General features: G+C 33.6%; 1 protein-coding gene across 1 annotated transcript in view; it reads right to left on the minus strand.

The window, feature by feature from the left end:
* Nucleotides 1–27,945, minus strand: part of LOC128995214 (protein furry) — a 335,121-nt gene that overhangs the window by 15,548 nt on the left and 291,628 nt on the right. Inside the window, exons 23-37 of the mRNA XM_054420153.1 lie at nt 13,192–13,314; nt 10,399–10,532; nt 9,703–9,807; nt 8,703–8,837; nt 8,138–8,268; nt 7,544–7,690; nt 5,645–5,786; nt 5,340–5,479; nt 4,091–4,377; nt 3,554–3,643; nt 2,870–2,999; nt 2,308–2,458; nt 1,789–1,947; nt 988–1,276; nt 13–255 (exon numbers count right to left, since the gene is read on the minus strand). Coding sequence (XP_054276128.1) covers nt 13–255; nt 988–1,276; nt 1,789–1,947; nt 2,308–2,458; nt 2,870–2,999; nt 3,554–3,643; nt 4,091–4,377; nt 5,340–5,479; nt 5,645–5,786; nt 7,544–7,690; nt 8,138–8,268; nt 8,703–8,837; nt 9,703–9,807; nt 10,399–10,532; nt 13,192–13,314 — 2,406 coding nt within the window. The remainder of the gene's footprint in view (nt 1–12; nt 256–987; nt 1,277–1,788; nt 1,948–2,307; nt 2,459–2,869; nt 3,000–3,553; nt 3,644–4,090; nt 4,378–5,339; nt 5,480–5,644; nt 5,787–7,543; nt 7,691–8,137; nt 8,269–8,702; nt 8,838–9,702; nt 9,808–10,398; nt 10,533–13,191; nt 13,315–27,945) is intronic.

Raw genomic sequence — 27,945 nt, forward strand, 5'->3', positions numbered from 1 at the left:
TCCCAACATTACCTAGTAGCCGCAATGCCAGCAGGAACTCATGTTCGTAGTCGCTCTCCAAAAGAGAGACAGACAGCCAGAACAACTGAGCGAGGATGGTCATCTTGTCGTCTGCACTCGCCGAGTCTCCGAGTAGCTTGAGCGACTGAGCGGACCGAGAGCGACACAGGTTCGTGGAGTATTTGTTGAGCGAACAACCCGATCGGGACTCCAGCTCGGATAACACTCGTCCTCTCAACTCAGTAGGATGAAACCCTGTCGAGGCATTGTGTTAGTCACAGAGTTACTTGACATATAAGTAATCAAAACTAGAAGAATGATCCTAATACTCAATAAATAATACCATTGTTCTAGTTGAAGGCATCAAACGTTTTTATAGTGGGGATTTAACAATTTTTTTTTCAGAAACGATCAAATATTTTGAATAATAGATTAACAAACAGTTGATGGTAGAATATATTTGACAAACCTTCATTTTTGGTCCGAGCCTAATATGTACATTTTTGAATCCACAACAGGAACATGTATACATTATGTAATCAATTTGTATACATAAACTTTTGTGAATGGAACTTGTTTTTTTTACACAATCAGCACCGATGTAGGAAATAAATTTTTTCAATTTTTTCAATTTGTACTTCATTGACGTGGTAGTAAAATATTCTTGTATTGAGATTGAGAAGAACCTTAAGACAGCACAGTCTTTTTATAAAATCATCTCTTTTAGCACAATAAAATAATAATATACTGATTAAACACTAGTAATCACTATAGCAATTTCTTCTTCATCCAAGTTATGTTTAGGGAACAAAAACATCTCAAAATTAACTACCATAATCCAGTTTGCAAAGAACATTTGTTGAAACGTTTTCAATGCTTTTTCAAAAATTTCAGAAAAGTGTACACATTCAGCATTGTTATTTTAAACGTTTTAATTTTTATCAAGCTGAACAGAGGACAGAAAGTAAAAATCACTACAACATTTACCTTTGGCATCTATGTTGGAAGGAGACCCGGTGGCTTTTCTCATACAATAAGACACAGAGTAGCTGGTGCTCCTTGCATGGTTCATTGCAGGACAGTGGCCTCCTGTCACCGGGGGACCTCCTCCAGGGGACCGCTTGCCCCCCGCACCCCCTCCACTGCCTTGGCCCTCCTTGTTGTTCAGGTTTGGCGTCGACTTGAATATCTCCTTCATGAAGTCCAGAGGTCGGAAGTCTGACTCCAAAGAGTCTACGGCTGCTTCCAGAGTGAGGAGTAATTCAGTGACATATCCCTGGAAGAGAGTAGCATGTAAGGTTATGTGTGGACTATATTTGGTTTGGATCATGTAAAGCGAAGAAAAAGTTAGTGTAGTGTAAGGGACCATTACTGTGCACTAACTCTTTGAGCCCTAGTAATAATGAATTAATTTAGATATGCCTATATTTAAGACTTTTTTCTGTTGTTTATGAGCACGAAAAGACCACATTCTTATAAAACGAGTTTGGGCAGACAGATACAATTTTTAGCCATATTTGTTATGTCTATATCCAAGGGTGAATTACCCACATTTGTGTGGTCGCCATTTCAAAATAAAGTAATAATATTTGTAAGTTTATATTTTGTTATGCTACTTACAAAGGCCGATTCTTCAGCATTTGAGCCCTGAAGGGTCATAACATTTGCCAACTGACGCACATAGCTGACTACATTTTGTTTTATGTCCACCACAAGCTGACTACATTTTGTTTTATGTCCACCACATAGTATAATATCCGTGTCTGAGTTTACCAGTTCACTACATACCTGCATGTCTTCCCCTTGCTCAGCGACAGTCTCCACCAGTCGACTGAGGATGTCACTGAGCATACGAGAGGTGATGGGAACACGCAGAGCTCTGAACAGCTGGAGCGAGCGGCCTGCGTAATGGCGGGAACTGCACGACAACCCTAGCTGTAGCGCTGTCTGTGGGACATCATTAGACATCAATGATAAACTCTAATCGACTTTGCTAGGCTGCATAAGTAAAACTTATGTCAACAAAGAGATAGAGTTCGGCTAGCTTATCTGGCGAAATTAGAGTCCAGAGGCTAATAGATATACCCTAAAAGGCCACAAAACAACACTGATATAGCTCCTAATATAGCTCTTTAGACAGTAGGTTGAAGTAAAAAAATCACATGTGTTATCTTTGGCTTTGGATACTGAAGAGGACATACCAAACTACATGTACCACCTAGAGCCAATATTTTGTCTAAACCGATATCAGTAATTTATAACAGTATTTTTGTTGAGTTGTAGAAAAAATACTATAGCCGTCCGTACCTGTGCCCAGCGTTCAGAGATGAGAGCATGTGGCATTGAGTCTCGAAATATCCTCAACACATGTTGTAGGAACACATCAAGCTGTTCAACACTGCGGACTATCCAAACCTTAGCTGTGATGTCCTCATAGTTCCATAGCACCTGGTTTTGTCTGTAAAGTTATAAAACAAACAGTTAGCAAGAAATCTATTTAGGAAATTTTTAAGCATCGTTTATTTCTGAGATACTGTGTGGTATTCGTAGCTAGGTTCAAGGTATAGCAAAATGGTATAGGTATAGCTCACATTACCACTATTCAAGATAGGGATTTCACGGGGGTTATTTTAATCAAAATATGCATGAAAGGAGAGTGTGAGATGGGTAAAACATGTGTAGCTTTGTTACTTACAAAAATCATATGTTTCTTCAGTCATCAATCAATCATTAAAAGCCAAAACAAGAACAGCTGGGCCCTGTTCGAGTCATCAAAAAGCTACTTCTATCTTAATAAAACTGACAACTTTATGATCACCAAGCAAGCACTTATGACTAGACTACATACATAAAGTTCAGCTTACAGTACCTGGTGGCTAAGAACTCGATGAGGGATTTCACCACATCCTGTATCGGCATGTTAGGTCCGGGCTGGGGTCCGACCCAGGAACTCTCCTCCGGGACTACAATCACCGGAGGATTGATGGCCACCACTTCACCTACACAACCAACATGTGCTTATAAGTAAATTTTCAAAACGTCTTCAGTCTTCTTAAACAAAAAAGAAATAAAATACCCAAGCGAAAAACAATCAACCAGTACTTAAGTAGGGAAGTAAATTCCCTAATTCATAACTTGATCCAGGATTTAGTAGAGACCAGAAAGGAGGTTGTTACAAAATTTTGGACCAAAGTACAAGACGCTGTTTCAAAAACCCTACTCTGAAGGATTTTCTCATGAAACTAGAATAGAAGGGTAGTAGAGGAGAGTAATTAACATTTTCTCAAATTTATAGAGTAAAACACGAAAAAGTGTATGTTGTGAGGCCTAAGGGGGTGTTTTTATCCAACTTCAAACGAAAGTGCAAAAATCTCTTTCCAAACTAAAGCTTTACTCTGGTAAAATGAAGAATTATTTAATGTGCAGAGAGAACTCCTGCCGGAAGCAGAGACTACAAGGCAGTAATGTACATCTAAAACTACAGGTCTTGCCATACACTGAATTAAAACATAGGAAACTTCCTTCTAAAATATCAGTTGTGACAACAACTCACCAGATGGAGCAGAAGGCAGTGCGGCCAGACTGTTAGAAGGTACTTGGACCACGGGGCCCTGGAGGTAACTGTCAAACTCCGTATCCGGCTCTGCAAACAGCGACATTCACATTAAACTGGATCATTGTGCAAACTTGTCAATCATTTACACTGTAGTTATAAACCAATCAAGAAGTGGCCCATGGCATTTTCAAAGTCGCTGATTGCACAATTATTTCGCATACATTATTCATGATTTCATAATTTTTGTATACAAGTATAGTTCTACAGTTAGTCAAAAGTTAAATCACTTTTCTTAAAACTGTTAGTTTATTTACAGTATTTAAGTAACTTTTCCTGTTAGAAAGTGTTACGAGATTAATATTTCACTGACATTAGAATTCATCATTGCTTTATGTGATACCATGACGAAAAGCATCCTTTGTGTCTTAGTGAAGACCACCAATATTCATTTTATTGATCCATAGTTTATCAATATTGTTCAACTTACAATAAACATCATATAGGACGAGGTAGCATACATATTTTATAGCCAACCTGTAAAGATGTGTGGCAGCACAGGTAGTGGCGGCGTCGGCAGACCGAGACCCAGCTCTACAGTCTTGTGATTGAGGAGGATCTGAGCGACGGACAAGTGGTCGTTGTGATCAGCCAGCACCAACAGCAGGTTGAGTAACAGCTGTTTGCAGTGCTCGTGTACTAGAGTGCGTGAGTGGTCCATCCCCAGGAACAGGATGTGAAGCATGAGAGGCACGTGGATACTCCAGTCTACGTCTACACCGTCCACGACCACGTCAGTGAGCAGCATGACAGCTACGTTACACCTGTGGATCGTGAACAGCTGGTCAGAGACTTTGGAGGGAGACAGTAGGGTTCTGCGGGCCAGAATTTTTATATTTCCAGCAGTTTGGGTTGAGGGTCAACAATTTTGGCCATTGGCTCTTGGGCCGAAATTGGGCTGCTTTAAGAAGTATTAATTTAAAAACACTTCAACCAGTGTTGTGTAGGATAATATTGTACATGATCTCCCACATATATAAAAAAAATCCTTAACAAACCTTGTAAAATCTTTAACATCTTCTGCAGTTACAGATAATTCATAAATATCTTCCGCTGTCACAGCAATACCATGAACATCTTGTAGAGTCACAGCAAAATAATGAAAATATTCTGTGATCATGGTGAAATCAAAAATGTCTTCTGCGGTTACGGTTGAATTGTGAATATCTACCCGAGTCCTGAAAAAATTGTGAACATCTTCCAAAGTCATGACAATATTCTGAACATATAATATAATAGGTTACGTACCTTATTCCGTCTTCAGTCTTAATTTAGTCAATGCATCCATCCAGCATTTACTAAATTAAGACTGAAGACGGAATAAGGTACGTAACCTATTATATTATATTCGATTATCAGTCTTGGTGGCAAAGATGTTTAAATTCTGAACATCTTTCAATCATTATAAATTTTAAACATCTTCCGGCCGCGGTCACGATAACATCTACAACATCAAAAATCACTGTGAAATTGTGAACATCTTCAAAGGTCACGGAAAAATCATAGACATCTTTCATAAACCTCATGATAACCATCATGATAAACCAACCTCATATCATATCTTTGGAGGTACCTAATAGAAAATTCAAGAACATCAGCCAGTACAAATTATCTCTAACAAGGCAGTTGCATCTTGAAGGACACAATATAATGGAATGAGAAGTCTACTTCCAGTAATTTAAGTCAATGGTCCTACCAGACTAAAGGCTAAGTTGTACAGATTTACCTGTGGAAGCCGCTGCTGGGCTGGTTGTTGTCAGGCAGATATTCTGTGAGAGGAGCAAAGTAGCCTCCGTACTCAGGCATGGGTAGAGGATGAGGTTGTGGTATATCATATCTGGCTCCTGTCTCATCAACCTGGGCCAGCTGTAGGAAACCAAAAGATGGTTAGAGAATAGCAACTAAATTTGTTTGTTAATGGTAATTTTATCTTATTTGAAGAATAACTGCAGACCTTTACCATTATTGCCGTTATTGGTTGGTATTGATACTCAACAAAATTTTGACTCTTACAACACTCTTGTTTCGTACCTCAGTCTCAGTGGTAGGGGTGGAAATTTCCTCAGACAACATAGCGGGGCCCGAAGCAGTGCGGATCTTATCAGCGCCCCGTGGGGGTACAAAGCCTCCGCCCCCCGCCAAGGCTCTCAGTGCTGAATCTGACTTGGACGTCCTGCGAAAATTAGAAATATCTCAAAAACTGACAAATCTTATTATTTGGTAAAGATAGCTTTAGTCTAGGTTTTTTAAAAGATTTTCTGATGGATAGGATGAACAAATGGCTTACCTTCATGGCGAAAATAGTTAAAGCACATGTAAACATATGGAACAGAGCTTTTGGAATAGCTTCTTTCAGTTAGTGTTTTATTATTGTTGTAGGCAGTTAAGGGAACAAAGGCCTGAAACTCTATTAAGAACAAAGACGCTACAACTGAAGAAGGAGCTAATTGTTCCGTAAACTTAAACGTCGAACTATTGTCATCAGTAAGATAAGCCTGCTGTTCTTCCTATCCACCACAGATCCCTTGAAACAAATTAAAGTGTACCCAACCACACTCCATTTGGTTAATATATCACATGACAACTTTTGCACACACTTAAATTTATGACTAGACTGGTAAAAACAAACACATTTTTAAAGAAGTAAAAGTACAAATATTGTCTGGCAAAAGAAAAACATCAGCAAAGCTAATCTTTTTTCTTGAGAATCAGAAAACATAAATTTGTAAAGTCTGGTTAGGTATGAGGGTTACTTACTAGATTGTTTAAGTTGAATCAGTAGTTTTGAGTTATTTTTATTGAGTGTCATGATAGCTACTATCATCTTAGAAAGAGTTATTATATCAGACATAGTGATTAAAAACAAGGAACCTTTTTAGTCAAGGAACAACAATTACTTGCCTGTATTAAGAACACATTTTAAAACGGATATAAAAAACACAAACAGCAGTTCTGGTTGAATAATATACAAATTTTGTACTATTAAAATTAATTATAAAAAATTGTTTAAAAGTGATTTTTTGTAACATCTTAATAATGAAAGATAATAAATAATTTGATACATTTTGAAATAAAATGTAAAGTTTTGAAAGTTAGAGAGTTTTTCCTAAGTTGTTATGCGTTTGAAACTTTTTCAATGATTGTTGAAACTCCCAGAACAGATTATAAAGTCAACCACTCTCCAACTTTTCTACTGAAATTTAAACTTACTTTTTGCATAACACTTTCAATTTTATTTAACTTTATTTAACTTAAAAAGTCAATCTAAATTAAATAGTATTAATTGGCACCTTTTTCTTACTTGTTTTATGTTTTGAATTTATAAGCTTTGCTAGTTACTTGTAACATTAAGAGTCCTTGGAGGCTAGCGGTCATCTTGGATAATATCAAAAAGCTGCTGAAGAGTTATTTATCTCCCAAAAATATTTTTTCAAACACCAAAGTGATTATAATTTAAATATCTAGTATACTGTGGGATTAGAAATGTTCTTTTTACTTTTGAGTTTTTCTTTTAGGGAGTCTATGGAAGCTAACGACCATATTGGATTTGCCCACCATAAGAGCAATGTTAATTTTGTTAATTTCAAACAGCCGCTAAAGAGTTATTTAACATCTCAAAATACTTGTTCAAACACCAGAAAGATTGTAATTTTCTTTGTAGTTCTTTAACTGTTTAGGCAGTCCAAGGACTCTTAACAGTTATATTTCTCGGGGTTGTTTAAAGAAGGAACTTGTGTAAGGCTGTTATGTCCATAAGGGGGGATAAGTCTAGAATTTTGACTAGAGCTCAGAAATCCTAGAGTGGCTTGTTTGATTTTGAAGAAATAATGCTTCTATCACTTAGAAATGACAAACAACTCAATTTTTGATACTTTTTTAAAAGAGTTTTATTAGAAAAATTAAGTTTATCCAGGAATATGTGGAACATACCCAGTTTTCCCTGGGTCCTCGCCGCTGTGTCTCTTAGTGTGTATGGTTCCCTTCTCCACAGCCAGGTCAGTCCTGGAGCAGTCGCCTCCTCCGGGACCTCCTGGCCCGGGATCACTGTGACTGCTCGCCTTCCTCATGGACGTCAACCTGTAAGTGACATGTAAAAATTCTTCCTTATTAAAATGAACTTAGGATGATATGAACAAAAGTAAAAAAAAGCTATGTAAAATGAATAATAAAATAACAAAAGTTTCTTTCGGTTCCCTAACATACAGTCACACACATACACTCTTTGCTGCACCTATTCCTTGTACATTCATTTGGGGTGTTAAAAAACCATCAATATAATATTAAACACATGACTAGGATTAAACAGTGGGAGAATATGACGACCTCTATGAGGCAATGTTTTTTTTTTACCTTATGATGTCTGAGATGGTTTTAAGAATGTGAACAGAAAATAGTTGTTAGCACTTCCACATCAGATGTTGGATCTTAACCATTATACATTATACCAATAATACAGGTATTTGAAACCCATTTTATTGTACGTTTTGGTAATCAAGAAGCAATTTATCTTAAAATTTACCGTACCTGTAGAAAGGTGGCGTTTCCGTCCGTTCTATGAGACAGTTGAGAGTCTCGATGGTCTGCAGCTCGGACATCATCTCATCCAAGAGACGATCAGACCGAGCTCTTGCCAAGTACAGCACAACACGCTTGGCCTACAAACATACTAATTTTACTGACTATGCTCAATAAATCAATTGTAGACACATGAAAAAGAAGAGTTGAAGCACAATGAAGTAATGTGGGGCTTCAAAACACGAAGATATGTAGGTATGTTTTAGCCAACTTCCCTATAGGGGGAACCCGAGCATGTACCTGAGAAATTAAAATGTAAAACAGTCTTCATCTAGGTCTTACCGTGCCACCTACCTCTATAGCTTCTTCCCTATAGGGAAATTCGCTAAAAGAACAACACAAACTCATCTTGATGTACCACAAACTCATAAAATTTATTTAACAAAATAAAGAATGATTTATCCATGAATCAAATCACTCTCATATGTACTGGGTAAGTTTTTTGGACAGTGGCTTCGAGGGTCATTTTATGTTTACTGACTTAAGGTTCTGATACGGAAATGTTGTTACTTACGTATGGCAGCAGCTCCAGTGGTGCCATCCCAGAGATGATGAGGAGATATCTGATGATGACCTTGAGGTTGTTAGGCCAACAGGAGCACAGAGTGGCCCAAACCTCCTCTACCTCCTTAGGGTGTTCATCTGCAAACTGTCACAAAACTTTAGTACAAGGCGATCTTGAGTGGAAGAAGATTGCGAGACAAGTAGCTAATGGATTGTGTAGTTGAGTTACTCAGACCAAAAGTTTCTTTAGCTGGGACCGTTCATAAAATTCCAGTAGGCCTAATCAAGGATGACTGGGTTAGGTTTCAAACAATGAAAAGCTATTGAGTTCTTGAAATTCAATTGACCACCTTCACATTAAATATGCAAGCACCACAACTACTAATAGATATTGTAGCACTACAAGCTATCAAAAATGTTTTGTGTGGTGTTAAACTTCTCAACTTAAAATAAAACTGATTAGATGGTATATTACAGTATTACCTTGATTTAAAACTGATGTGGTTAACTCTTTGAGTCCCAATAACTTCTCGTGGATTAAACTTGCTATATCGTTTTCCTCATCCCCCCAATACTCAAGTACTAGTTAAAAAAATAATTGTGGACACACATAAACGCACAACAAGAATGGATTGGTTAAAAAATTTCAATTGAGATGAAATGCACAATGAATTTGCTAATGCTGTCAATTTCATCTGAGCGAACAACCGTTAATTTTTGGTAGACCTCTCTACAGATAGATAACTTCTCATGAGTTGTGCACTAGATTTGGCCAAGACAATATTCAAACTCGTGATTTTTGTTAACGTCTCCTTGCCAGTAAAAAAACACCTTGGGCTACTCTGCCATTCTTGATCAGACCAAAAATTTTCAAGTACTGAATCCTATTCAGATATATTAACTGTAACAATATCAAATAGCATTTCGACCTCATCATCAAAAACAATAAGGTGTTTATCCTGTTTATATACATTCAAAGCATATAAGTGAACACCTCCAGGAACACTAACCTTGGCAGTGATGTAGAATAGGTTGTTGAGGACCATCTCTGTGGCTTCTACTGAGCCCCAACCCTCCCTCCTGCCTCCAGATCTGGTCATGTCACTGGCGTAGTACTGCAACATAAACAAATTTGCAAATTAGTTATTTGTGAGAAAATTAGTTTACCTTCATCCATCTAAAGAGACTTAAAGGTAGGATCAAGAAGTACCTATGATATGGTAAGGGCCTGATTGAAGTACAGTCTGAGATAGAAGTTTTTGGAGGGGCTTTCCCCACAAGCTCAGCTAGCACCAATCACTCTCGTAAGTTGAGGGTTAGTAAAGTTTTTACGGATGTCAGCTCAGGAGTGTGTGGATGGAAAGAGTAGCGAACCATGTGGTTTAGTATTCAGAAACAGATTCTATATTCAAAGAATTTATTTGATCACAAAAAATGAAAAATAACCATACATTAAGTTTTAAAAGTTATTTGAATAAGTGCAATAGTTTGTGCAAATTTTTTATGCTTTATGACATCAAGTCAACATTAGAATCTGTCTACGAGGATTTGAATTAATTGGTTACAAATTGTTAAATAGTCATAGTCCAGAATCTTTCTTCATAAGTATACGAATATATGAATAGTGTCCAAATATTTTCTTTAATTTATAATTTCTTTCAAATAATGTTAGTCTTTGTTTGAGTTAATTTGCAATGACATTTCACCTGAAAGTAAGACAGGGGATTTCCCGGAGGTACGTTGGGATCAACCAACTCCATGTTGTGCAGCCAAGGAAGCAGATATTGCAACAACAGCTGACGTACTTCAGGTCTAGCAGTCTGGAACCTGTGCGTGATCTCTGAAAAAAAACATCATAAAGTGTTAGTGATGCTGATCACTAATACAACCAATCATAACTGTAAGTGATATAGGTGAAAGGGGTTTTATTAGATTTTTGTTTTCAAGAGAAACGTGTCCCAATTATGTTTTGAAGGAATGAATGTTCAAATCGGAGCAAAAATATTTGGTAGGCGAAAAACAGTAAATTAAAACCCATCAAAATTAAATTATAAACTACTGTACACTCAATAAATTATGGTACGTGAAGTTGCTTTATTGAATGACAAACCTAACAAAATAAGTTTCAAGAAATAATTCAACCACTACCTCCATACATACTAAATGTAAACAAATATTTAAGTAGGGTACCTAATATTTGTAATGATATTAGAATAACACACAATTTTTATGTTTAAAACTGCTCCAAAGATCGCCCATCATACAACAATCAATTACCTGGAAGAAAAATCAAATAATTACACCAAAACGAATTGAATTGGTACAGAAAGAAATACCCAATTTATTCATCATGAGTGTACGAACAGAAGATATTTGAAGCAATAAGACATAAGATATTTATTGGCGCTGATCATTTTTACATGAGATGGGCATGGTCAACATAAATATATACAGTCAATAACATCAACTATATCTAAATATATTTAAATTAAAACTAAAGTTGCAACTCCAGCCTAGTACCCAAACAACAGCTTCATAAACATTAAATTAATAAAATTGGTAAACTTCATCCAAACAAACATAAAATGGTATTTCACCCTCAGGAAATATCAAATGTAAGAAGAGAAAAATATTAAAGGATAAAATATCACTACCAATACACAGTCCCATTCATAATCCAAACCAAATGGCATGAAACACCAAACAGCAAATCTAGTGGTTCCGAAGATCCGTTTGCAAGTATAACACATAAAGTTGAAAGCAATTGTCGCAAGTGGCCATTGAAACATCAATTGGAGGGATCACTGACTTGGGGATGATCGTCCCACTTCCTCGCTTTCATTGTCGGATAGTTTCTATCGGTGTCGGGTGATTTTACGATATTTATTTGAACAAATTGGGGTTACCTTTTGTGCAATATTCTCACACTAGTTTTCAGTATTGGTGATAAGTTTTGATAGTTTTCGTGTTCGTTGTAACAGTTTCACGTATTGTAGTAGTTTTTTCTTTGATATAATTTTAAGAGGTATTTTTACATAAAAGGATCCCAAACTCTGTTAGCAGAATGTGAATTTAGCATACACTTTTGTGGGTGGATATTACACCTATCAATCTTGTACCAAAATCCAAGACGCCAACTGCTACGCTGGCAAAAATCAAATGTTTGTAAATTCCAGTATATCTTATTAGGACTGTGGCAATTTTCATTACAATTTGGTGTTAAATGAAGATCAAAATTGTTTACTGTCATTTTTGTAAATGGTAATTCTAAAATTTGATTTCACTGCCCCCTCCTTCTGCAGAGACCACAAAACATTGTTACTGGACCCAGATACAATTTTGTCATTGGGCTATTTAACTATGCTATCTGACAAAAAGATTGGCATTAAATATAGTACCAATACCAGGGTTTAAACGGTTCTTTCCCCCCCCCCACACACACACACATATATATATATATTCTTCTTCTATATATATATATATATATATATATATATTTATGTTTTAATGTCCGTATATATGTCCAGAAAAAGATTTATCTGAAATATTGCTGCTATCAGTTTATTAGAACTGTAACCACAAAATATATCAGATTTAGGAACACATGGCTTTTATTAATCTTTGATGGACTCAAACTCAGATCTGTACAGCTTTTATTACAGCTATCAAAAATTAGTCCCCGAAATGTTTGGCGTAAAAGTTAAAAACCAATATTGAAAATAAATATGTCCCTTTCACTAAAACAAGACTGAGATAAAAGGTCACGAGCTCAAAGTGTTTAAGTGCTGACATCAAAGTGACTATAAAATTGTGAGCACTCGAGGTCCATCTAACAAAAATATCTTTAGAAGCTCAATATTGATAGAGAGAGTTAATGGCTTTTGAAAAATCTAGATTTACAAAATGTAACTGAATTTATTAAAGTTTTTTTAAACTAAAATAACTTTTCATAAATCACCAATTTTGGGGTTATTAATTAAACATTGTGTCAGACATATGAAATTATTAATAAAAAATATACACATATGTTTGTATTCTTACTAATATTATAAATTTGAAAGTTAGTGAGTGTGTGTGTGTGTTTGTGTGTTGCTCAATCACGCATAAACTACTGGACGGATTGGGCTGAAATTTGGCATGATGATAGCTAACATTCCCGATTAACATTAAAGCATATTATTATCCCAAAAATCCTTTCGGGCTCCGCCCCAGTGGCTCTGTAGTTCCCCATGTTAACCTTATGAGTATTCATATTTAAAGGTAATCAAAGAATTTAGTCAGCGGTTTCAACTTTACAAGTTGGTTCTATAATATGCAAAAGCATTAAAATGCTATAAGGTTTCCCAACAGGGTGCAGCACTATTATTATTTTGTTTTAGTATTATGGTGTGCTTTTTGTGTGGTCTGAGCTGTGAAACATTTTGGCTGGCAGATTCCACGATGATGAGGATTTACTGTTAAGTTATTTAACTATTAATAACAACACTGGAGGAGCTAACCTGAGTACATTGGCATTGTCAGTTCAGGATGCAGCTGAGCCAGTTGTCTGGACAGATGCAGTTGGGAGCGACAGTAGGTGGTGGACAACAGCAGATCTAAGGTTCCACCTCTTCTTCTTTCTCCTGAAAACAATACAATAGTATAATTATTTCATCTTTAGGGCGTATAGTGACTCTTTTCGAACCATGGTTAAGTTCTCAAAGAAAATGAGTGAGGGAGTTCAAAAGAGACTTTTTGCTTAGCGATGAACAATATTTTTTATCATATTGCACCATTATTTAAGGAAACTAAGATACATAACTGAACTACGTTTCATGTAAAGATAACCTCTCAAAACAAATTCTAACTTGTTTTCAAAATCCTGCTAGAATAAATTAATTTTTAAATAAGTAATTAAATCGTTTTGTCCAATACCATTGTTTAGTGTACATTAAACTATCGATATAATTTTATTATTATTATTATCATTCATAGATAGAGATGGGGACGCCAACTGCGCTAGGTGTGTATTTTAACCCAAATATGAATGAAGGATGAGCTTAGAATGACGTAAGATGTCTTGTGTAGCTTTGTTACTGACGAAGATCAGCTGTTTCGTTAGCCAGGACCATTTATTAACCAATGTCCAAAGAGACCTGGATCCAATTTCAAACCATCAAAAAGCTACAACCACTCAGCTCCCCAGCTATGTCAAACTTTTGTCATGTTTTCTGATATTAGTTTAGTAATAGGCTAGGTAAATGAAACGTAAGGTTAAATAAAATGATCCAAACATTTCAAACTAGTTGCGGAATGTTTTCATCAAACAATGTTTAAGTTTGTTAATATACGTCGCCAGAAACCCGCAAACCAGAATGTGGGTGGAACCACCTCCATCTTCAACTGAATTGCGGAATTGAACTATAAGATTGCTTTTGTAATAAAGAATCAATCAAGTAGATTCGTTAATGTAAGATTTGCAAAGTAACTCTAAATATTTTTCAAAAGTCTTAACAATTTTACAATTTGGTAAATGTAATTTAACTTGTAATCAAAAAATATAAAAACTCTAACTATAGTTCGGCTGCTTAGAAAACAACCTGCGCGCTAATACTAAACCAATGCTAGAGGAGGATGCTTTCTAAGCGGCTGAACTATAGTTATTCTTTCTGTATTTGTAAATCTTAACACTTGGAAATAATTAGCCTAATAGTAACACATACTATTACAAAATATTATATATAAAAATGTTTTCATTTTGATTTGTTGAGTAATTTTTTACGTGCACAAACACATGATTCAAAACAGAATACTAGTAAAATAATAATAAATAAAAGAGAAACATGAAGTAACTTTTTACCAATAGAAACTAAGAGAAAACATTTTAGAATTAAGAATTGTAAAACAGCCATTACTGAACACAGTTTAAGATGAAACAATATCATCGATAATACTCCAACATAAAATAAGACTGACCTAGAAAATAAAGTTCTACAATATTAACTTTTATTTTTAGAATCAATCTAGAGTTGATGGTATTTTTGTAAGCTATTTCAGTTGCACAGTAAAGTTCTAGGTGATTACCTATAGATATAACTTTCGGAGTAATATTGACATTATTGTACTTCTAGGAAACTATTCTTTTCTCCTCCTAACTTTTTTAGACACTGGACATTGTAGAAGTACTGTTAAAAAAAGTAAATACTTATTTATTACAATCTAAGAGTTGTGATAAAATTAAAATTTATTATGCTGTATAGCATCTTTTAGAATAAGTTGTTGAAGTAACGAGCAACGTCCAACTGTGCAAATAATGATAGCGGTTGAGAAATATCTGGGAAGTGGAACACACGGGGCTTAATTATATTATTAATAAGGAAACAACACTGCCATCTTGACCAACAAGTGGCCACAATTTGTCTCCAACCAACCAATATTCCTAATGACCTCATTGTTAGAAATAAATATAATTTGAGGTGGTTGTGCTGGGTATTCTATGCGCATGTGCTGGGTAATTGCATGGTAATTCTGAAGATGTAACCTTCATTATTATATCATAATTTTAGTGAATGTGTTTGAACGAAAGCAGAATGTTTTTTACTCTTTTTAAATACTGTACAGCTGTTTTTGAAGTTTCTCTCAAAGTTTTGGATTTGTTAGGTGTATAGTGTTAGTGTACAGTTTAGTGTACAGGTGTTCTGGAAGTTGCCACAAAGATTTTTTTGTGGTTAAATAATTTTTCTTTGTAGGAAAATTTAAAAGATTTTCTATTTTAAGTTTTGAAATTTGTACATGTTGAGTTCTATTATGAGTAGCATCATGAAAAGAGAAAGACTACTTCCAATTCTAAAATAAAATAAGCACAATAATACGAAGACATAAAAAATACAAATAATAACATAAACATTTTTCTGTAAGCAGTTAGAAACTTATGAATCCGGGTTTATGAAATTTACAGTAATAATACTGTTATGTTTTATATAAACAAATTTTAAATTAGAAATTATTTATTTTGAAGGCTTTACAAATTGTAAAATAAACATGCAAATGAAAAAAAAAAAACAGACACGCTGATCAAGAATCTTGTAATTCAAATAATATTTAAAATAACTTTAAATATTGACAAAAAATAAATTATTTGCAAATATAAAACTCCTCAAAAATAACTAAAACTTTGTTAGAAGTTCTGAAACCACCCCGGTGAACTAACTAGGTCTATATAGAAATATATAAAACTCTAACGTCTTCTGGGATTCTAAAACGAAAACGTGCGGAAGTTCAAGATTTTAAAACTCTGCAAGGAAGCAATTGAAATATTTCCTCCCTTAACCCGGTTTATATAGATTTGCACTTCAAATACTGCAACTCTATGTGTACTTGGGGGATGCAGCATACGAGAGTGGCAACACTGGCAGAAAGACAGGAATAACAAACCCAATCCTATGTGGGGGGATTGAGTGACAGTTCAGTCAGTTTAGTCTTGTCAGTGGAGCACCAGTATTGAGCCTAGGGTTTGTGTTGAAACAGTTCCTAGCTTTATAAACATTGAAACTGATAAAAATGTACAAACATTCTGTCAATGACACAATATAAATGGAACTTGATCAATCTAACTTATAAACAGTTTTAACTTCTAAATGACAAAGCCCACCGGCGCAGCATTTGACTGAATGTGACGATGAATTTGATTTTACATCGACTTAAATGGTGAATTATGTTATAGCTAGCTATAGAAAAATACTTGTTTAGTTTTACAAAATGACAAAAAAAAACTTTTTTTTAAATTCATGAATTAATTTTAATAGATAAACAGCCTATGGATACTTAAGTGCTACAAATCACAAATACACAAGTTAATTATTTTATGATTTAATGTTAAATCTCCACGAAGAGAAACCAGCAGATAACATAATACAACAAAAATTATCTATGAGTACAAACAACAACAATGCTAGTATGCTATTTTATTTGTAAGTTACACTAAAAATCTTATCTAATGTACATGAAAATGTTGATGGAAAATGTAATTGGTTTGTTTTAAGCTCAAGAGAAAACCAAACCAGATTTTAAACCCTGGACTTATTAAAGTATATCAAAATCAGACATTTTGTTAGATGGTATAATTAACTGATAACTGATAAATTAACTATGTCTAATGGTATCAGGGCCCAATTTGCAATTGTTAACATGTTGCAAAGATTTTTTTGTTTTTTACACGTATACCACACGGAATCTACATTTCTATACTGGACTAATTATTTTAAATTCCATACCTAATGATTAATTATATTATTAAACTACTGACTGAGATGGGGACGCCACATGGGTGTGTATTTTAACTCAAATATGAGAGAAAATGAGTTTAGAGTGAAGTGACATGCCTTGTGTTACTGAATAAGACCAGCTGTTTCATAAGCCAGGAACATTAATCAAAAGTCCAATATCCAGATGAGTTCAGTTTCAAAACCATCAAAAAGCTAAAATCTTTTGCTTGATAGTTTACAGGCCCTCCTAACAATCAAAAGGTCGCCGGTTCAGTCGAAAGAGTCAGAAGCTCTTTGATGTATCGAAACTGAACCCCATTTGTTCCTGGTCATTGGGCTTTAAATAAAGTATCCTGGCTAAAAGAAACAGCTGATCTTGATCAGTAACTAAGCTACACAGATCATCTCACTCTACACTCACCTTACATTCATAATGAGCAAAAAATTTTTATATTATTTTAATATATGACAATTATTAAATCAATAACTACAATTATGTAATTACAGTACCTTGTTAGCAAATAGTAATTCAATTACGATTCCGGCATCTTCAGAACACAAACAGTAATAGAATTAGCTGACGCTATTCAAACGAAACAATAGCCGAAGGAGGAAACTGATGGAGGTCTTGCTTTATTGATAATCTAGACTTTACCCTTCACATACACCACAATACACACCATAGTCTTGTGAGTTTGAAAACATTAAAATAATGTCTTTAAACACGATTTTCATCATATTTTTTCTTTTCATCTATTTTTCATATTTGAATAGTAAAACAAATCATAGTTTAAGGAACTGCATGGTTACCAACAACACACACAGTTTAAAATTATAAATAAATGTAAAGATAATTAAAACCTACACTTTTACAGTTTTAAAGTAAGCAATCTCATCTCTATAATTGTATAACCAGTGAAATAACCCATGAAGTTTACCTTACTTTATGCTTAACAAAAACTAAAAGGTGGAAAAACTACTGACTTAATTAAATATCCTTGACATTACTTTTAAAGTTTCCAAAATTAAGTCTGGCCAGGGACACAGTGTGACTGTAAAAAGTAATTAGTCCCTGTAAGACTTAAGGGAGCAGTGAAGCGACTGCCCGCCCTCCCACATATTGGGTAGGGACTGAGGGGACCGGAAAAGGGACTTAGGGGGTTAGTGTACCCCGTACATTATGTCATTGCCCTTACGTTAGTTTTAATGTTTGTAATAAATACAAAGCGATTTAAAGAGAATTGCTTCTGTTAGTTGAAAGTCTACACTTGGTTAATAATGGAAAGTCATTGATTTTTGTTGCATAATTAATAAATGTGTATACAAGGGTGACAAAAAGTCCAGTGACAGTTAAATATTTGCTAATAAATTCCTAAAACTACCTTACGCTCTTTATTATAGCCCGTGAATTTTTTCAGCCAGTAGAACATAAAAAATCATCTGCATTTACCGTTTGTCTGGATCCTAATTTTAATACTGTATAATATGCTACCAGATAAAGTGCCATTAAAACAAAACCTGTTATAGGTGTACCATTAGAGTGGTCAACAAATGCTACATTATTACGTACAATCTAAATCTTGCAAGATTGAAGTAGTTTTATACCAAGTCTTAACAGATGGTTTCCAAAAACAGCTTAAGAAATGACATAAAGTTTAGTTGAGGGGTGACATTTTTCAATTTTAAAGTTTAGACAAGTGTGGGGATCAAAACCTGGAGTTTAATGGTGGGGAAAGAAAGCTAGGGACTTTAAAACTTTAAAACCTCAGGAATTCAACATCTATTTGGCCACCGAACTGAAGTTTTCCTCATTGTGTTGGTGGAACGATTGTTTAACCTAACGCCCATAAGATGATGTAAGTTGAGTTCATCTCAATTTAATATACTACGACAGTAAAATAACCCTGCCGCAGCAAACCTGCCGACTAAGCAAATTTCCATTTGCCTGAATTGATTTTAAATTAAATCTATTTAAATAACAATAGGAGTAACGAGTACCAAGGTATGCTGCAACAAGGAAACTAATAAAGTGTGTATTTTAGTAAAGTATTACATAATAGGTTAGTTTAAAATAAATAAATTTGCTAAGTTTGGTCAAAATATATCCATAAACAAGCAAAGTGCAACATTTTACAATGTTGTCCATAAAAATAACATTGGAATTTTAAATTTACAATTTTTAGAATTTTTCCGTTACCAATAACCTTACAAAAACACTTGTATACACACACTGATATACTAAATTATTAGTATCTTAAGCTCTTTAAAAATGTTTGGAGATAAATTGGGAAATTTTGTGTTTTGAGGGTCAAAAATGAGAAAAACCCATCAATATCCCATAAAACCCCGTTCCCATGGTCCGATCATGTTCGTTTGCGAATTCATTCAATTTTGTGATGTGGCCCGTCCAGCGATTCCTTTTGCTTTTAGCCTTTGCAATTATATCTGGTCCCTTGAACAAGCATCTTAGTTCCTGACCTTGTTTAATTCTCCTTGTCTCCTTAACTAATACGTGCCTAACTAATAGACTTTAAAATATTTTTTTTATCAAACACTCTTTTATACGGGTCTACAGCTTATAGTAGGAAGTGAGCATTAGGCCAACGCGTCTCGCCATTATAACACTAGGGCTCACAGTGGATTATCAATGGTGATTGGCATTGTCAAATAACAGATTATTGGCAGGATTTTATAGGATGAGCAGACGCTTTAACCTCTAAACTAACATAACGAAATAAGCAACACAATCCATTATATTTTCAGACCTAGTCATAGTTAAATCAATATACCTGTTTCAGGGTCCTTACAGTAAAAATTTGTAAATTAATTGCTTAAGTTAAATTTATTTATAAAAAACAATTTCTACCAAATTATAAAAGGTAACTGAAATTTGCTTAGTATACACTTTTCCTGTGTCAGGTACATTGATAAATTGAGTTGTTAAACAATACATAAAAAAATCATTACCACTTATCGTTTGAAAAACGAATTAGTTAAACTTACAAGTCGCAATCAGGAGTCTGACCTTAATTCCGACCGTCGTTTGTGGCAAAACATCAGCTTAATGTGAACAAGAAGTTGGCCAACTTGGGTACATTCCGAACGTTCTCACATTGGCACTGTGAAAAACAGCTGATACCATGGACAAGATATGATAACTCTCTATAGGTACCCTCAAAATATGAATGAGAATAGAAGGAAAGCTAATATAAACATTAGTAAAACTGCCTCTTAGTTAAAATAATGATGTCATTTTATCATAAAACTTATGGAAGCGTTTTTGCCTCACACCAAGTATAACTCCAACAAGTAATTTCCAAGGAACTGAGAACAATTTTGATAAAAATTTAGTATGTTATAGTCCTTTATATTCTGAAGAAAACTGTACAAATCCCATTTCTGTAAAAATTACGGTTCAAAAGTTATTGTAAATTATGTTATTTTCCCATAAAAACCCCATAAAATAACGGAAAATCAGATTTTTCCAAAATTGGCTCGAACGATTTTGATAAAAATTTAGTATGTTATAGTCCTTTAAATTCTGAAGAAAATTGTACAAATCCCATTTCCGTATATTTACTCTCACCGCTTACATATGATAAAGGTTGTTGACAAGCTTATGGGAGAAAGTATGTGCCAGAATGCTGATACCGTTTATTTTAAATAAAGAATGGGGGTTGTGTTTTAGCAATGAAAAGATTTGCTTTGCTGTATTTGATTTATCATTTTCCAATCACGATTGTGCGTTACCAGGAATCACAAATTAAACTTTAATTTACTTATCGGGATGCTAATTTCTATACATGAAACTTAAGTGAGATTCTGGCGAAGAGATAGAGCACGAAATTTCGGTCCCGAGGTCAAGGGTTTAAATCCAGCCCATCAAAAATGGATTGTACCCAAGTGAACCAAGTAAGCCTAACCTGAAGTTATGTATAAAATGAACATCTCTGGGCTAGAACCTACGTCCTCGATCGTGTAATTAGGAATACGAAACTTCCACTCTAGCTCATATAAATACGTAGGAATCGAAAACTATACGAAGTTGTAATCCTTACCATTGAGTTATGTTACAGCTGATAACACTGTTTCTGTATGCAAAGATTAATGGGTGGTAAAGCCCAGTCCATTAGTCATATAAATAAACAGTTATCGCTCAGATTCGGTTTGTTGAGCGGGACCGATACATTTGGACTGCCAAAAAGATTAACTTTAACAGCTAAGATAATGTAAAAAAAAAAAAAAAAACAGATAGTTTTTGATGATAGAATTTCTCAATGTTATAGGATATTAATAATATTCATAGTAAATTTAATCACTTAAAACTAGTGTGATTTTCTAACTTGAGCTCTCCTTTCGTTCTAATAACTTATCTTCCCACACTGCAGACGTTATCAGGAACCTATCCACACAACTTCATTATATAAGTAAAACATATAGAATCCAATTTGATATATTTGGACAAGTAAAACATGTATAGCATTGATGCTTGAATATCTAGAACAGCTCGTTTAAATAATAATTTCATTAGTATTCATTTTGTACAGTGAATAACTTTAGTTTAGGAGTTAATAATAAGTTAGTCATAATGTGATAAAATAGTTGTAATTGATCTTAAATAAGTACAAGACAAAAGATACTATCATATTTTAAAAATATGTAAATTTCAAGCAAAAGCTGTATAATAATTGCATGTTTAATTGATAAATAAAGTATTTTGAAATATTTCTGGGAACAATACAATATGAACGAAAAATTGAAATAACTGGAAGTAAATTATTTACTAAATGAAATGAACATAATAATAACATTACCATATGAATATAAATAAATTATGTTTTATGCAGAAGAAAAGGGGACTAATTATGTATTTAATATACATTATCTACTTATTAACATTTTCAAACATATATAATAATAACTTTCACATAGAATTTGTAACTTATATTGATTGAAAGACAAGATATGAGCCATGCAGCTCAGCTGTTATTAACAACTAATGAAAGATTCCCTGACGTATAGAAGCTTCATTTATATGTAATGAGGTACGAATAGCTGTGTATGTCTGAATACTGATTAATCCAGACACATTTGAGCAATTTAATAAAATAAAATATTAAGTGCGAGTTTTTTATTCAAAGACTCTGAATCAACCACGTGACTGGTTTTTATGTGTTTTCTGTTGAAATAAATACAATTTTGAGTGGAAGGGAACGTCAAAGCCATAATTTCTATTTTTAGTTTCCGTTTTTTAGAAATTCAATTTTAATACGAACATGTCTAGCAGCCGACGCTAACATTTTAAGTTTGCCAATAAGTAGAAAAAAAAAACTCATAAGCCCGCTTTTTAAAACAGTTTTAACCTAATACTTGATTCCCGTGCGTAGGAAGAGCCCACAGCTAGTATAATCTATTTGGTGTTCGAGATTAAGATTATAAATGTTAACTCCCTTAAATATAATTAACATCTGTTTAGACGATTATCTTCAACAAGGTTCATTTGTTCAGAATCTGTTAACAACAGTTCCCTGCCACAACCTTATCTCAAACTCTTGAACTCATACAATCTCACCACTAATTTAACTAAAATAGAGCCTGGCATTAGTTTGTGATTACTTTTAATGTTGAAACTATACAACCTCTAATGGAGTGACATATGAATCGGAGACAGATTTTGTATTAGTCAGCCCTGTTATAGTTTAACAAACTCAATTTCAGAAGCAGTTAAATGTATTCATTGGGAATCAGCTCATTCAAAAATGTATTTTAAGTGTAATTCAATATGGATTTATGTCCAGATTTCCCTTTAAAATATTAAAAACCTTTTACATGACCACCATGTGAAAATATCTTTCGCCATACTACAGCAAAAACAGCTGTTTTTAAATTCATGCATTGTGGGTCTAAGTATCATTCTTAGCTCCTAGGGATTAAAAATCAGCTGTTGTCAACTCAGTTGTAAATTTCTATCGTAATAATTGCATGAATCGAAAGTATGTATTGATAGTTTAATCGATTGCAGTTAATTGTTGCCTTTCTAAATAGTTCGACATATCGATAGTATAATGTACACTAATCGTAATAGACGAAACTATTGAATAAATCACTACACAGCTGTTTGTTTCAATTAGCAAATTAAATTGAATTCAAGTTAGAAGTAGTTTTGAGAGGTTATCTTTGGATGAAAGCCATTTTAGTTTAAGTTTTGTAACATAGTTTGTTCAGATAATGGTGCGATATGACGAAAATATAGTACACACGGGTTAAAACTGTCCTTTTAACCCTCGCTCACTTTCCGACCTCGGCTTTGCCTCGTTAAACTTGAGCTAGGGTCGAAAAGAGTCACTTTCGGCCCTAATGATGAAATACACTATTATTGCAATAACAAAGTAAAATAGACACAAAGGAGAAAGTAAATTAGTAGGCCTACACCACATTGTCGCAAAGCCCTAACATGTTGTATCATGATACAAGTTGCTCTTCAGCTCAAGAAAGACCACACAAGTTAATACGCATTAATGTGCTATACTTTCTAAAGAGTACACACAATTCCAGAGTGAACTTCTCAATCACACTAATGGCACAAGTTTCTCACCCTAATCCTCACATTATATCACAGAAGATTCTAGAGTTTCATCCTGACTAATACTCGAAAACGTTAATGGCATATCAACAGACTCTTCTGGTATTGCGGAGTAAAGATTAAGTAATTTATTACAGAAAGATATATAAAACACAAACTCAACTTATACCGGGGAAACTGAGTTATAGTACTTATTCTTTAACTAGAAAGTCCAGTTATAACTGAAAACCAACCGATATTTCCGAATTAAATAACTGCGAGAACGATAAAAATAGTCCACTAGTATTTTTTAGATTTTCGGGGTTTTGTTTAATCTATTTTCACTGCCATCCACCAAAGTATATACAATGATGTTACTATTAATTTTGGCACTATTATCACTTTCTATAATTGCTTTAGCGATTCTCCACAGATTATTGGACGAAAAACTCAACCTGGAAGATAAATTTACTAACGTAATCCACATTCTTGTAGACATTTTTTTATCGTACAAAAGATGATTTCTCTCGCTGATTTATTATGACGGAACTGCATACAGTATACTCATACTGACTGGCGGAGGCAATCCAACAATATATAGGGTGTCATGAACAAACTTTGACACGTTATTCAGCATGTCAAAAGAAACAAATAATGTAATATAACACGTTTCCTATCCAATTCCATTTTCAGTCTGTCCTTATGTGATTTTTACAAAAACATTCATAACTCCTTAACTGTTTAAGCTATAGCATTGACATTATGTAAAAATGTTTATTTTATTGACCAGAATGTTTGTGCAAAATATAAATAGACCTCCTTGTCTTACATTGTGTTTTCTCCGTTTAAACAATGTTAAAAAGTAGTTTTATCAATTTAACATTGTTTAAATGGAGAAAACTGTAGGTAAGGCAAGAAATAAATTAATTTCTCAGTTATTCTTTGTTCTAACCAAGTTTATGAGATATCGTTGTAGTCTGCTTTAAGTTTACTAGATTTTTTTCTTTTGACATGCTTAAAAGCGTGAAAAAGTTTTTTCATGTGGTTGCAAGACACCCTGTATAGCTAGTTCTTATTAGTTGTTATAGTTATAGCTCAGTAAGATTTTAATACTTCGTATTTAGTCCCTGCCTCAATTGAACATGAAATAATAGAGCAAGCAATAAATACAGTTTTTCTCCACTAAGAAACATCTCTACCGAAAAGTTAACCAGCCGAAGGTGCGTTCTGAAAAACTGGTCATCACATTTTCACAAACAAATTTTCATCAGAGATATTGCCCCGATTAAGAGCATCCAAATGGCGTCAGTGAATACATTTTTGTAAAACAATTTGTATTCCCAGTAACAAATCAAATGGATTGTCAACCTTTTAGGAGTAATATATTGGTTCCTGGTACCGCAACTGGAAATTAGCATTATTACTTTGTCCTGAGGCTACTGAAACATTTATTAAAATTGAATCTGTGTCATTGAGATGATTAATATTTATTACATTTTGCTTTTATACTTTACTTTTTATACAGTATTTGTTTTTTGAGAACTGAAACTAATATGATAGCTAGGTATATCCTTCAAAATAATATTACGCTTTAGATGTGACTTAGAGTAAAAAATAGTAACGTTGGCTAGTCCTAGTTTAATCTTATTTGATAAAAACTTAATTTAGAAACATTGATTTAAACAATTATTTTACTTTACAATCATGATCTGTTTTAAAAGGTGGGTTAAATAATGTTTGTTCGGATTAGCATGAAGATTTATTTAAACTATGTTACGGGAGACAGTCAAATTTACTAATGATTAAAATACTTAAAGATTCAACTACTCAAGGATGTTTTAATAAACAAGAAAAATGTTTGTAAAGTACATAAACACATTACATTTTCAGTTCATTAATATGAATGAATGTCATTTTTTTCATTCCCTATACATTTACTGCATTTCCCACAAAGTGAGCATTGTAATTCAAGTGGCGTTTTAATATTTCTATTCAGAAAAGTGAAAATGTCTCTTTTCAAACTGAACAGGAGTAATGTGACAGTAACATTCATACTTCTTTTTTTAAGAAAGTGTATGGGAATATTTCAATAGTGAGTTTAGTTACTATGAGTATGTTTTAAATTGGTTTCAAAGTTATGAGAAGAAAATTATGATAAAGTTAAGTAAAATATATGGTATTGGACAAGTATTACTTGCATTTTGCTCAACCAACACACCTTTCATATTAGCGTAGTTCGATAAATTAAGATTTGTATTGAGGGAAAGAGAAATTTTATGTAAACTGATTACTTATATACGTATCAAAAATACTGAAAATAATTTGAAATATTGATTATATAGATTTAAATGATTCTCAAATAAACATAATCTTAGGACCATTGTTTTCCAATATTTTGTATCTTTTAAATGTGACTATATAGTGGAAAGTAAAAGTGTAGAAAGCTGACCATTGGTTTTCTCATTTCAAAGTGTTTGTAGGCCTAAGGATACGTTCTTATGGGTTCTCTACATTTGGACTCCAAAAGAATAATATTGAAACTAACTCTAGGTTGTTGTCAAAAATGTCTAATTACAGTTTGAAAGTCATACAAAAGTCATGACAAAAATGAGTAAATTTTAAACTCACTTAACATATAAATTGATAATGTACAGCTTCATTGATGGCAAGAGTAAAAACAATTAAAAAAAAACTCATATTTTTCCCTAATACAATGCCTTTTATTGGCAAAATAATTGTCGTTGGGTATTAACTTAAAAGCTCTGAAATATACGTTATCAAAATCCAGTTAAATTACTTTAAAAGTAATATTTACAAAGGGCACCTAATAAATATACGCCATTTCTCTTGATCATAGAAACTAATTTAATATCTTTGTTTTTATTTGAAATTTGATTTATTCAGGGTCACAGTAAAATTATTCCACAGAGGAAAATATAAAGAATATTTTATACCTCAGCTCTTTTAATAAACGTCTTTTATCCTTTAAACAGTTTTAATTACTTTAAGCTCTTTGTTTTGGTTTAGGTACGCAGTTTTCCGGTAGCAGAAATAGAAAGTTGTATTATATCTTATTCAGGGTGAATTTTAAATGAGTTCCCCCCCCTACTTTTTTCTACAATTATTGAGATATCATCTTGGACCACGTCAGATCATTGTTGAGTGGTAAGTACTTCATTTTGACTGGGTATACATTTTTGGCCGCCATCTTGGATCCGCCATATTGGAAACAAAGTTTTTTTTTCAAATGTAAAGGTAGGGTTGTGACCCATTATTTCAAACTAGAATTTTACGCTGATTACAATGCCGCAATTAGTTTTTAAAAATCTTGATCCGGTCTAAAGTTATGAGGAATCTTTATAACTTTATTTTTAGCCCATTTTAACATTGTGCATTAACAAACTAAGACCATAATCTCAAAATAGTGCTAGATAAAGATAAGTATACACCACCATTCATTGTCGACATATTTTCACTTGGTTATGACGGATGTAGTTTTTTCAGCCGCCATCTTGGATCCGCCATTTTTAAATGTGATCAATTTATTTAAATATGAAGGTGGTGTTGTGACCCATCATTTTGAACTACTTTTTTATACTTTACTCAATGCCGCAATCCGTTTTTGGTTATCAAGCTTTCTTGATGAAATATTAAAATACTCTTATTTAAAATTTCAATATTTCAAAGTCCAAAGGTGCAAATGAAAAACGGATTGCGGCATTGAGTTCAGCATAAAGAATTAGATCAAAATGATGGGTCACAACACCACCTTCATATTTAAATTAATTGACCACATTTCAAAATGGCGGATTCAAGATGGCGGCTCAAAAAACTACATCAGTCATAACCAAGTGAAAATAAGTCGACAATGAATGGTGGTGTATACTTATTTTATCTAGCACCATTTTGAGATTATAGTCTTAGTTTGTAAATGCACAATGTTAAAATGCGCTAAAAATAAAGTTATAAAAATTCCTCATAACTTAAGAACGGATCAATATTTTTTTAAACTAATTGCGGCATTGTAATCAGCGTACAATTCTAGTTGGAAATAATGGGTCACAACCCTACCTTAACATTTGAAAAAAAAACTTTGTATCCAATATGGCGGATCCAAGATGGCGGCCAAAAATGTATACCCAGTCAAAATGAAGTACTTACTACTCAACAATGATCTGACGTGGTCCAAGATGATATCTTAAGAAATGTAGAAAAAAGTAGGGGGGGAACTCATTTAAAATTCACCCTGTTTAATTGACATTAAAATACTTTTAATCAAATCTCTCCTCTTTACGCAGACACATAAACTTTCAATCTGTATAGATTTAGTAAATTTTGTATAGCCAACTTAGTAATATGTTATTTATTTTAGATTGTTTTGTTTATTATATTTAATAAATGCACACGCCATTTCTATTGTGTGGTTATCGTCTTATCTTTTGACCAAA

Source organism: Macrosteles quadrilineatus, unplaced genomic scaffold (assembly GCF_028750875.1).
Source record: "Macrosteles quadrilineatus isolate MER2022 unplaced genomic scaffold, UCM_ALF_1.0 Scaffold_5__1_contigs__length_97177068, whole genome shotgun sequence".
NCBI classification, from domain to species: domain Eukaryota; kingdom Metazoa; phylum Arthropoda; class Insecta; order Hemiptera; family Cicadellidae; genus Macrosteles; species Macrosteles quadrilineatus.